Raw genomic sequence first — 12,893 nt, forward strand, 5'->3', positions numbered from 1 at the left:
ATATCAGAACCAAGTTTGTTGATAATTCTCATGTATCCGTTTCTTCACAGTTTTACTCTACAATTTTAGAAAAGCAGATTGATTCTCTGGCTAAACATTAATAAAGGATATTCTGTGACCCTGAAATCTTTCAAATGAAGAAGAATACACTTTCCTAACTAGCCTTCCTTTATAGAAAGCTCACTAAAAGACTACAGAATGGATTCATTCCACATATGCAATGACTTTCAGTCCCAATGGGAAGAAAGAATGAGAAATAAAGGAATGAAAATACCATTTTCAACTTATCAAGTTTAGACCATGCTTGAAGAGTACATCTGTGTTGTGGAATTCTTGACTTAAATAAAGAATAAATAAGTAGATCCTTTGCCCAAAGTTGGTTAATAGTAAGTAAAGAGGGCTTGATTGGTCACATCTTTACTTCCTTGAAACCCCATCCCCCTGCTTTCAAAATTAATGCTTACAATGAGACAGGTTAGATCAGAAAGCAAAGTTACTCACCATGGAAGAATCACTGCTTCCACACCCGATCGGAGCTCCCTCAGCACAGGTTGGGAGGTGGGTAGAAAGTTGACTAGCCCTGCCCCCATCTATGACATCACAATCTACCTCATAAAAGGTAGTGAAAGTGCTCTGAACTCCTGTCTGATTTCCGAGAGATACAGAAAAGAGAGAGTGAGAGAGAGAGCAAGAGAAAAAAAAAAAAAAAAAAAAAAAGTACCCTATTGGGAAGGGATTAGGGAGGTGGAAGAGGGAGTGGGTAATTGGGAGAAAGAGGCCTATGAAGGAATTACATACTGAAAGAGATATGGGTGGGCCTCCGTGATATTAAGCAGTCCGGCCATTTGGATTCCTCATTGGCTCTCTTGAACAGATAAATGGACCGTCTGGGAGAAGGAGGATGAAGCAGTATCCCGCATTGTCAGGCATTGTAAGGGACAATTGTAGTGGGGTTCAAAGGGGATGAATCCCCTATTTAAAGCATTGAAGATCACCCAGAGAGAAAGCAAGGGCTGAAGCTCTTAACGCCTGGAACGGTACATGGGGAATGTCGGATGTCTTTCTAGGAAGTTCCATTGCCCTGCTGTGTGACCTTCAGCAAGCTCTCGGCCTCAGCACACTCAGCCAGTACATGGTATGAAAGGGATACTTACCTCTTCCATTGGGTTCACTGAGGAATTAACACACTCATTTTTGCTAGAATGGCAATTCTTTTTTACTGTTCCTTTTTGTACTCAAGCATGAGTTGTGTGATAGGCACAATTTAAAAGATAAGCCAATAACCAATGTCTAGTTTTACCCTTGGAATTTCTACCTCTTAAAATGTTATTTTTGACATAAAATATTACTGACAATCTTGACTAAGTTTTTCTATGTGTACCAAATATAACATACACCTAAAGGGGATAATTAGATCCGACCTTCAAACCTGGAGAAAAATCAAATGGCAATATTGCTACAATCACAAGGTCCACTACGATGCTACTTTTAGAGGTCAAATTTAGGTGGCCCGGTAATGCTCAGTGACCAAACAATTTTGTCACATGCAGTTCTGCTATAGTCATAGCGTTATAGCTTTGTTTAAAGCCTGATTCCAATTTTTTTTTTTTTTTTTTTTTTTTTTGAAATCAGGCAAGATGGGAGAAAAATGTGGAGAGCACTAGGTCTTTTTTTTTCTTTTCAAATGTAGATTTAGAGCTTTAAAAACTGAACTGGTCAAAGTTTTCAAGTGAGTATTATGACAAAACAAAAGGAAGAGCAAGCAGGTCCTGAAACCATCCACATGGAAGCCAGATCTTTATTTGCTCAGTGGAATATACGAAAAGTGAACCTTTTTCCATAGAAAATATTTTAGTAAAGATTCAAAATAATAGCTTACAATTCACAGCATCATAAATGGGTAAAGCCCAGAGCCTGTTTCTGTATGCAGATAAACAAAATTCCTAATTTGGATTTTTTTCTGGCGTTTTAAGCCAATACAGTTCTATCTCTAGTTCTGTCATTCTTAGCTCACTAAATATCTAAGTGTATTAAATAATCATAATTTTAAACTATATAAAATTGGTAGATTAGGGAGCATTTTGAAACACAGAAACTACTAAATTCAAACTGATTATGAATTTGGCAACATTACCCCCATCTTTTACTTCAAAATAAATGTTAAAGGCATTTAAAGAATGTTTTTAGAGAATTAAAGACAATAAAAAAGAAAAAAAAAGTTGGCATATGAGAAGCAAGAATGAAATTGAAAATTTTCCTATATTTGGGTTTTTTAGTACTTACTAGAAGAAGCAATAATACTGTGTGTATGTTTTCCTTGCTGAATTATTCTCTTTTTATGTTCAATAATTCTAAGTCTAAATTCAAATTCTATATTTAACAGCTTTTATTGTGTGAAATTTCACAATTAATTGTCCTATAAAGCTCTTTTCTTACAATTTTTACATATTAGATCATTGACTAGTTGGCTTATCCTTGCTTTTTTATGTTTTATAACAATCCTGTTTGGCTTTAGAAATTAGCCATCTCCTGATTTTTCATTGTAGGGAAAGTGTTATTATTTTACCAGTTCTTTTATCAATCAGTTTCAAAAATGATTATTATGTATTAGAAACTTATCTGTGTCATCTCACCTTTCATACAAAATACAAAAGTCACTATTTAAGATTAATGATGCAGCTGTCCATTCTTCCAATAAGCACTTTAAAATTTTTACTACCAAACAAAGGAGGTACACTTTTGCCAGCATTAAGATATTAGAATAAAATGGAGTGAAACACTTTATAATATTGAAATAAAACAAAGTGGACTTAGATTATAATCTATTGGTATTTTTAATTAATTACCTATTGTTTATCTGGAAATGGAGCATGTCTTCAGGAACCCAATGCAAAACTAGGCTGCATCAAATGGATGCAGAGTGGTGAACTGTGCTGACTTTTTAGGTGAATTTAGTATGATTGATTGCAATAATGTCTATAGTTATGATATTAGTTAAAATAACAAAATTTTCTTTGACACAGAATGCAATGCCTGGATCAAATAATTTCCAACTCTTCTTAGGATCTAGCCTCTTGACATTTTTTATGAAAACTAAGTCTTATTATAATTATGGATTTGATGCATACTTCCTATGACATCACATAAATGGATGAGTTAGCCCTTCAAAGCAAGACATGAAGTGATTGCAAGATTTCAGTCAATAGACCTTGTTATTGAAGTCTTGGCTATAATTTTGTTTGGTCCAGAGAGATGTAGGGTTGGTTTCAACTTTTTGTTTGTTTGTTGAAACAAAAAAGTTTTAATTCAACTTCTTAGTGCAAAGGATTGAGAAAAGTCAGGTGGAATAATTTGTACACTCCAAAAGAATAATCCACAGATGTATTTACCAAGTAATTTATCATGGGAGACATAATCAGGCAGTTGGCATGCACTGTGACCAAAATGTTATTATTAAAGAGAAATATTACAGTAAGAGAGAATACGATTAATTTTGATAGCAACAGATTTGAATTGGGAGTTCCCAGATAAAGAGATCATGTTTGAGTTTGTCTTAAGATAGTGTCTCACATACAGAACCTTGGGCTTAAAAGAGTACATGGTCCTTAGAAGATGATGCTGACTTCTCAGCATCTGATATCCCGGAACTTCTCCAGGATATTCTCTTTCAGTTGCAAAATAGATTTGCAAAGGAAAACATATAAAACAGGTCAAGAGACAGATTGTAGAGATTTGACAGAACATCTAGCCAGACTTCCAGTCAAGTTCATTATCAGCAAGGCATCTGTACAGATGAAAGTATTCAGAGAAAAGCAATAAAATAAGATACAGTATTGATGATGAAAGAAAAGATTAAAGTCTAAATTAAGTTTGCCTTCAAGAAAATAAGATTAGGATGAAATATTTGAATATATTTATTGCCCAGAAGGAAAATGACTGTTCAAGATAGAGTAAGACAATGTATTGTGAAGCAGTAAAAGAAATCTGAGCTAAAATCCTTCACATTGCCCATCCAGAAGTCTTTCCTATTTGTAAGATACATGGGCCATAACACGGAACATATTTCTCTTCTAAGGGTTGTGATCAAAGACATATTTTATAAATCATTTAAATTAAGCTGGAGAAAGTATTTGACATAATCTGTAGGGACAGAATGTAGACAATAGTAAGTTAAACACAGTTTTATTTCTAGAATAGATTAACCAAGAAAACCAGTGAATACAGAAGTAGTTCAACAGACACCCTGCTATTCCAGCTGAGAATGCTAAACAGTAAATGAGAAACTAAATGGGGAAAAAATGAAAACAATAGACTCCACAATCTAACAAAAGCACAATGGATGGAAAAATTTATCCTTTTCACGAAAAGTATTTGCTATTAGAGATAAAGAACTTTGAATTCTGTCACCCAACCAATATTTAGCACCATGCCTTTTACATAGTTGAAGCGCAATGGAAACATTGAATTCAATGAATTAAAATATCCTTATGAGAACGAGCAATAAATACAGCTCTTTGAACTTTGATTGTTCGTTGTTAGAAATTAGGAACGGATTATGGAAACACTGATCTTTTCCTGGAAAAACATTACTCCTGTCTCAGTTGTGCTATGGGGGTCTTTTTATTTCCTTTATTTTGAGTCATCTGAGGTCATGCAAGTTTGTGTAAAATCAATAATGAAATTCCCAGATAATGTTTGTATATGGTTTTAATATTCATATTGTCTTTTTTACTTATTTATATCTTTTATATCAACTTATTCATATTTTATCTTCTCTTGAGGCATGTCCAAGTAGGAACAACAACAACAACAACAAAAATAAATTTAGGTAACCCGTTCAAAATAATGTATTTCATGACTAGAGCTGATGAATTGAAGTGTATACAGGAAAACCAAAAAAGAGGAAATGAATTACAGACACTCTGTCTAAATAAAGTTATTCACTCAATGCTTTGGCTTCTCATAATTATTTGGTTCAACTGAAGGGAACAGATAGATCTGGGTTGTTCTCACATATCTAAAACTACTTAAAAATGGCGGGGGGGAGGGATGTAGTTCTTAAGACACTACTACAGACATTAATTATTAAAACTATAGATTAATAAAGAACATCTTAGAATGAACTCAGACAATTATCACATATTGACAATATCTCAAAATTAGAACTTGTCTCATGGGAAAATGGTACAAACTAGTATATCTTAAATAGGTTTGCCTGTGTTTCACAGATATCAAAAGATATATGCAATCATTGTCCCTCATCTAGGTATCTCCCATGTGTCTAATTTCCAAGTTTTCACAAAATATTACTATTCATTTGATGCCAAATCATCCTCAGAATATTAACTAAAATCTAAGGCATTAATTGCTAACCAATAAAGTATTTGCCTTCCTTCTTTTAATTCGAGACTTTTGAAACTTGAAAAAAATTCTAAAACCTGAAGGAAGGAAAGTAAATTGATTCAATGACAGGTAATGGCATTGACATTTCTGACACAGAGACACTCTTCCTAAAGCCACTAACCCCTTCTACTCTTACAAGCAATGATGCCCTCAGACTAAAATAGAAACTGCTCAGCTCACAAGTTCAGGTGATGCAATCAAATCAATCCACTGAGTAGATCCAAGTTAGTTCAATCCATGTCTCCAGTCAAGGTCAAAAGAGTTACTTGCTTAGTTCACATACCTGTTTTGTCACAATAGAGTCTGTTTTCTTATTTTAGGATGAGAGCATTAGACTATAAAGTCTTTTTCTATGCATAAAACAATTCAGTAAGATAACCAACTGGTTTAATTTCATCAGTGGATAACTGATTTTTTTTTTCAATGAATGGAATTGACCATCTTGATAAGTTTAGAATCAGTATCTTCAAGTATGTAACTGAAGAGTTACTTCTTATAGCAGAGCAGTATACTTCCTTCATTTGTGCAAGATTATTTGAATTCAGGGAGACAGCTTGCGCTGTGGTGCTACAGACATAAAGCTTCCTATGATGCCTGACACCCAAGGAGATTTTTTACTTTTCTTATAAAAATTCTTATTTCCAATTTCTTGCAAAAATAATACCTTGAGTTTGTTAAATGTCACTTTTATAACACTGGGAGAATGAATTTGCACTGCAAAAACACTTAAGTGTTATTTTTCTCTGAAAGTTTGCATAATTTGGGTTGTGCAAAAATCACTGACAATGTACATTGACACGGATGTAACGGAGGAAGACTTAAAGCGGGAATCAGAATTTAAGTGGCTATAGTTTTACCATCATAACAGATTAGCGGGCAGGTTGTTGGGAGAAAGACTGAATTATGCAACAACCCGTCATACTAGCAGATTAAGTGCAAAGAACTACTGCCATTCTGAAAATGATAAATACCTGTTTAATTTTCTTACCAGTACAGAGTATCTCCACTACCCCTCCATTCAGATTTATAATCTGAAGTTTGTTTTAATTTTACTTCCCTGGATCTGGATTCTCCTATTCTCCCCAGATCAGAAAAAGTCCTTTAAGCCCAAAAACTTAATGGCTTACCCTCTGGAAGGTCTGGATAAAATTCTTTGGAACTGCTGTGAGTTGTCTGAACACATACCCTTTTGTTTAAATGAAGCACAGAAGTGGATTCCAAACCCAAACTGAAAACTAGCAATTTAGATTTTTTTCCCATTACTACTATACTTTGATCAGTGGAGATAATCGAGAATTGACAATAGACAGAATCGGAAGATATAACAAAAATGACTCTTTCCCCAAAAAGGGTTGTTTAAAGTACAAGTTTACACAACTGAGTACAACGCTTGTTTCAGTGAACGTTTCATTCCATTACAAAATACTGACACTTTTTTTACAGAGTGAACACAGAAATTTTCAAGTAAAATGTAATTTTCATCTCAACAAAACACAATTATATCTATCTATCTATCTATCTATATCTATATATATATTTATATATACACATATATATGGCATTGTACAAATATATATATATATAGCATGGTACAAATAAAAACCATATTTTCCCCCAAACTGTATTGTATTGAATCAGATATGTCACAGCTGTCAACCATTTGTTCAGTTCTTGATTATTGCTTATTCAGGGAACAAGGAAGTTAAGTGTCAAATCACATGTATTTGTTGTGTGCATACATGTATGCATATACATATAGCATATGTGTATCTTTGATCATATGCCAGTGTCAGGTAGGATTGATTTGAATGTTCTCAGTTTCCAGCATTTTTATGAATATTTTTCATTTATCATCATGAATATTCATGTTAATTTTAATTTAGTCCAATTTTTTTAATGATATGAAACATAGGCTATAAGAGTAACTATAATTGACCCTTATTCTACAATTTTCTCTCTACCAATTCAAATCCTACTGGCTTTGCAAATTATACTTGTTCACCTTGTCAAACTTCTCTCCATAACCCAATTGAGAGGGATTCAAATTTGGAAAGGAGAGATTGAAAGACAAAGAACAAAAGTGCACATTAGGGCAAATTACTCAGCCCCTCCGGAATAGGTCAGAGCTCCATTCAATCAGCCTGAGGACTAAGGGAACTAACATTCCTCACCTCTAAACTCTGTTCCTATATTTTGTTTGCATGAAAAAAGGCATTTATATGCAATAGAATGTATTAACTTTGTAACAGTTTCATGAGGAGTCAGCTATAAGTTATATCAGCATTCCCCCATCTCTGACCTGAACATCAAATTCCTGTCCAGAGCAGGGTTATTGCTCCTGTGCTCTGGCTTTGTTGTTATAATGGGGATCCTGTTGTATTTGAACTTAAAAAAAATAATGTAGGTGGAATATTTCCATTTTATCAGAATGCTTGATATTCAGTATTCTGTGTTCTAAAACCCTGTGTTTGTATTTCCAATCTCATTCAGAATAATGTGCAAAGTATAAATCTTTGGGTAGCTAAAGATAATCAAAGGTTATAAAATGGTTTTCATTTCTCCAGTTCCATGTGTATATCTCCATTTTTAAATTTAAAAGAACCTATTAACTCCTCTGAAACCTAGTGAATAAAAATTAATTAAAACACAATAATCAAATATACAGGTAATTTCCATAGAATGACATTGGAACTTATTTGTATTCAAAATATATCTACATACTGAAAAAGGTGTGACTCAACTTTTCTCTCATGATGAATATAATGTTGTCACCTTTAATGGGTATTACTTGCACTAAACTAATTTATAATACGCTATGGTTAAGTTTCTCTTTCCTTTGTTTTATCTTTTTCCTTCTTTCATGTTTTTTCTTTCCTATCCTCCATCCTTTCCTCTTTTTCTTCTTTTCTTCCTTTAATGGTCCTTTTTTCCAAAAATCATGTAAACTGGCTTAAGAGATTAAACTACCAAACACTAAACTAAACAAACAAATAAAGCCAGGATATAAACTATCAGACTGTTTAATTGTGTGGGCTTTAATTTCTTCCACTTTCTCTCTAACATTTGTATTACTCTCTTAGTTTTTTTTGTTTTTGTTTTTTTTTTTAATTCCCTTTCCCATTACCTGCTTAGCAACCAGGTTGAGCTGAATTAGCTCACAAATATGCATCTTATACTTTGAGATTTAATAAGAATGGCACCTTTCTGCTGTTGAGAAAAGTTTAAGCCAATGACTTTAGAATATTGATTGACAGCCAGAAAACTAATGGTGCTTCTTAGACAGCAGTTGTGTGAATGAGCATATGTAGGCATGTTTTTTAATTTGCTTTATTTCTCTAGTTCCCATGACTCGTGAAGAGCTTTGGCATCCACTGTCCCCATGACCTGTTGAAATTTCCTGAGCTACCTCTCAAGCCAAAGGCAAATATAACAGAAGAAGCCTTTCCCAATTTGAACACACAGACTCACATAAAACATATACATGCTGACATGGTATATGTGCATTTTGTTTAACATAAGTTCATCATGCCAGCATGAGACTATAAAAACATGGTGCTCAGTTTTGAAATCCAAATAATTTTCCTTAGCAAAATGGAAACAATCTACCCAAATCTTATCTGTTTTAATAGAAGCTTTGACTTCTAACAAATATACCTTCCTGGGGGCTTTTGCGTATTTCAGGGAAGAAGTCACAGCTTTGAATCCCATGTACATAACGACACAGGGAAAAAGGGAGGAAGATTCAAGTATTTCTCTTTTTTGATTTCATTTTATACTATAGTAGCTTCTCCTTAAAAATAGAGCAACTTTGTCATGACACACAACAAAATAAATGCGGCTCAAAGCATGGGTGCACTTTCTTGGCAAAATCATTGAAAAGTTTGTGTGTATGGGGTCTCACATTCTTGACTCTTTCAGAACTCTGAAGTCAGTCACTTGTGGCTATTTTGAAAAATAAACATATTGATTTTTTTCTCCATTGGCCATCAGTGAAGGAGGATGAAGAATAAGATGGAGGCAGAAGTGGCAAAGACAGCAGACTACACAGGCAGGTATGACACCAAATAACAATCAAGCTTGGAAAAAAATCATGAAGAGACCAAGAGCAGGCCCATAACTGAGCAGTATAAGCAAACCTTTATAATGCGTTTGACTCAGAATTATTATAAAGTTGTATAACATTCCTCTAAAAGAAGCCTTCTCCTATGCAAGGATTTATTAACATTGCCAATAAGACTCAAAGAAGGAAACAGGCTTCTTGATGGTGTTCTCAATCTCAAACACCTCTGCAAATGCCAACAGTGCAAGTGATAAAAGCCAGTGATGGTTTGGACTAATCTAAATGAGGAAAAGACAATGGAAATGAAGCTCTGGAGGCAGTGGTGAACAATGTGTACTGAGAGGATGATGGAGAGTAACTGCCAGTAAAACTCGCTTAGATGAGGTTGTGGAGTCTGAGATCCACAAAGATGCTCTATGCATCCATATAAATAATAAGATTTGGAAAGTAACAAATGAAAGCACACAAGGCAAGCTAAACAAAAAGCACTCGGTTCCACAGGTGCTATATACAGATGGACATGAAAGCTGAATGGTATGGGAAACTATACCATTGAGGCTGAAGATAAGAAAGGAAGCAAGGGAGATGCAATGTTTTGATCACTTCTTGGCAGAGAGAATCTTGGTAATTACCAACTTGGCAGAAAGGACACACTGCAAGACAGATTGCTCTTGGTTGTTGAAGAATGTTGAAGCAGGATCATTTTGGAAATGCAAAGAGGTGACTATGCTTTGGGAAGAGGCACAAAACAGCAATTTACTGGGCTCTAGGTGAGACTGCATGGAACAGGCTTTCCAAATGGCATCTCCATGCAAACTAGATCAGCTCTTTTCCCAGCTATGTTTTCTGCAAGCCAAACAATATAGGAACTGAAATCTTTGGGTTCAAGAATGATTTTTCCACATATTTTTTATCAAATGGTCAACCTGCTGAATTTCTGAAAACGGCTTGAGGAAGAACTGAGCTTCATTACCAATCTGATTTTCACAAGGCATTCACCATATTGATAATGCTCTGTTCCTGGTAATGCCACACTTAAAATGGCAGCATCATGGTTGACTGGGAAAAGAACTAAAGGTAGCAGAGCCACACTTTGGAATTTGCAAATAGTTTACAATAGATGGCACCTTGTGTTGAAAGAAAGGGACTGAGGGAGGAAAAGAAGCCAAGGTGAAGAACCTCAACACATACATTTGGAAATCTTGCCAAGAAATCATGATTCTTCTATTCATTGAACTTCTTGTTCCTTTGCATTTGACTAAAATGGACCAGATACTTATATTTTCATGAGAAGGGAAACACTGAAGTGATTGAACAAAGGATATATAATTGTTAGTGTTTGACAACCATGTTAGTTTTTGGCAACAGCACATCAACCTGTGTTAAATTCAAACATTTTCTGGCTTTTAAGGGTTACTGATAACCTAGTATGCATTGGAACCTGATGAATGAATTCCTATTGTTTTCATCATCTCTAACATGTGAACACAATCCACACATAGAGAGGCTTGCTCCTGAACAGAGAATGAAAATTGCTAGGACTAACAGAGGGAAGTAGACTTACAATGAGTAAATATATAAAAGCCCCAAATAATTATAATAGTCACAGCTTGGCAATGAGTTTCCAGACTATGAAATTAGTTTTCTTGTGAAGAGTGGGGATTTTACAAGGCTAGTATAAACATGGGGTAATTGGAAAATCAAACTGTTATTCGTGAGTTATTGTAAGGTCTGGAATAATGGTGATAACATTTATTTTTTTTAAGAAAACCTCCCTATGAATCACTGTAGTTTGGTGTTTTTAGCAGTACTGTTGCCAAGAATGCTTGCCTTGGAAATACAGCAGTGGGAACTTGAATTGTGAAGCCCAGATCCCAGCTTACCCCTGACACAATGAGCTCTCCTCCCAGATTCTGTACTTCGGCTTTCACCTTGCTGCAGATATTAAGTTGATGGCAATACAAGGCAATTCGTTGAAGGTAGGCTAATAAATCCTGCTTACATGCTGAATCAGGACACTATAAAACATTAAAAAAAGGTCATCTCAATTAGTAAGTACTCTTCAGTTTCTAATACTTGCTATATAAAAGCTGTGAGAAGAAAAGGTTTCACTGTCATATACCTTAATTACAACCATTCAACTTAACTTCTTTATAGTGCATTTTAGGAAGGCCACAGCCAATAGGTTAGAATGGTTAGCTCTACTTTGATAAATTCTATACAAAAAATATTGATGACCTCCTGGAAAGTCTTACTGGGACTTCTGGATACATTTATGAGTATTTTACCAATTATCTTCTAAACTGCTAAGAAAACAATATTCTATAGGTTTTTCCTGAGTGGCCCATTCAATGTTCACTACAAGCAAAGTTATTTTAACACAGAGAACAAAGCAACAGATGCTAGAAGGAAATCATCCTGTGTGGCAGTCTCTCTGCCATAGTGCAAGATAGAGTTTCAATTCAGTTAGTTGGGGGAAAATGCACTTGTTTCTTTTGGCTTTCTAAGACATGTATCATTCACTAAAGGAACTCTATTACACTTCTTGGAATTCCATATTTATCCAAATTTTAGCAACATGATAAACTTCCTTTAAACAAGAGACTCTGAGAAGGATCAAGACAACTGTAAAAGAAAAAGATTTGAATGAAATGAATTTGAAGCCAATTGAAATAAGCTCATAAGTGTAACAATAAGACCCTTCAAAGGATGCACCAAAGATTTTGAATTATCAAAAAACTTCTGGTGACCATAGATTTTTAATTTTCTTTGTAACTTAAGTGGGTAGATGTCCATCAAATACACACTGAGCAGAGCTGAACACTTCCACAGACATTTACATGATTCCCTAAAACATTTCTGAAGCTTCAATGCCAATGGCTATCCAGTAATTGAAATATTTTTCTATTGCTATCCAAAGTTCAGCCCAAAATTCTCCAGGACATTCTATTGTTCTGACTCAATCTGGCACTTGCAAAGGACATATAATCACCAGATCCTTGATGAAACGTTGTAAGAAATGAGTACCTATAGCCCAAACCGAAGTATGTTATTTAGAATAAGAGTATGAGACAAAGACTCCAGCTAAGTTTCCTTCAAGCTCAAGAAAGGGAATTCTTTCATTAATACTGTGAAGCCAGTCATTTGACATAGCCATTTATTTAATAAATGACAAAGGGGTCTTTTGTATACATAACACTTACCATTGTGGTATTTTTTTTCACTAACTGCATTTATCAAGAAAGAATCCCACAGAGACTGTTTTTAGCTTCCTACAAGTACTTAATACTGTAATATTTATCCTACTCCAGAGACTCATATACTGAAAGGAATTAACTTTAAAATGATATCTCCCTAGAGGGCTGACAAGGCTTTTGATACAAATACCTTGTAGCAAATTAAAATGGAAGTTCTATCTCAATGGAACAGT

General features: G+C 34.5%; 1 protein-coding gene across 4 annotated transcripts in view; it reads right to left on the bottom strand.

The window, feature by feature from the left end:
- The window catches only part of CTNNA2 (catenin alpha 2), a 1,204,911-nt gene that overhangs the window by 32,348 nt on the left and 1,159,670 nt on the right, over window positions 1-12,893 (bottom strand). For 3 of the 4 annotated variants that reach the window (XM_007193016.2, XM_057558785.1, XM_007193015.2), the window contains exons 17-18: window positions 11,347-11,481; window positions 502-645 (exon numbers count right to left, since the gene is read on the bottom strand). In XM_007193016.2, the coding sequence (XP_007193078.1) occupies window positions 502-645; window positions 11,347-11,481 (279 nt within the window). The remainder of the gene's footprint in view (window positions 1-501; window positions 646-11,346; window positions 11,482-12,893) is intronic. The other variant, XM_007193017.2, reaches the window with a different exon arrangement.

Source organism: Balaenoptera acutorostrata, chromosome 12, assembly GCF_949987535.1.
Source record: "Balaenoptera acutorostrata chromosome 12, mBalAcu1.1, whole genome shotgun sequence".
NCBI classification, from domain to species: Eukaryota; Metazoa; Chordata; class Mammalia; order Artiodactyla; family Balaenopteridae; genus Balaenoptera; species Balaenoptera acutorostrata.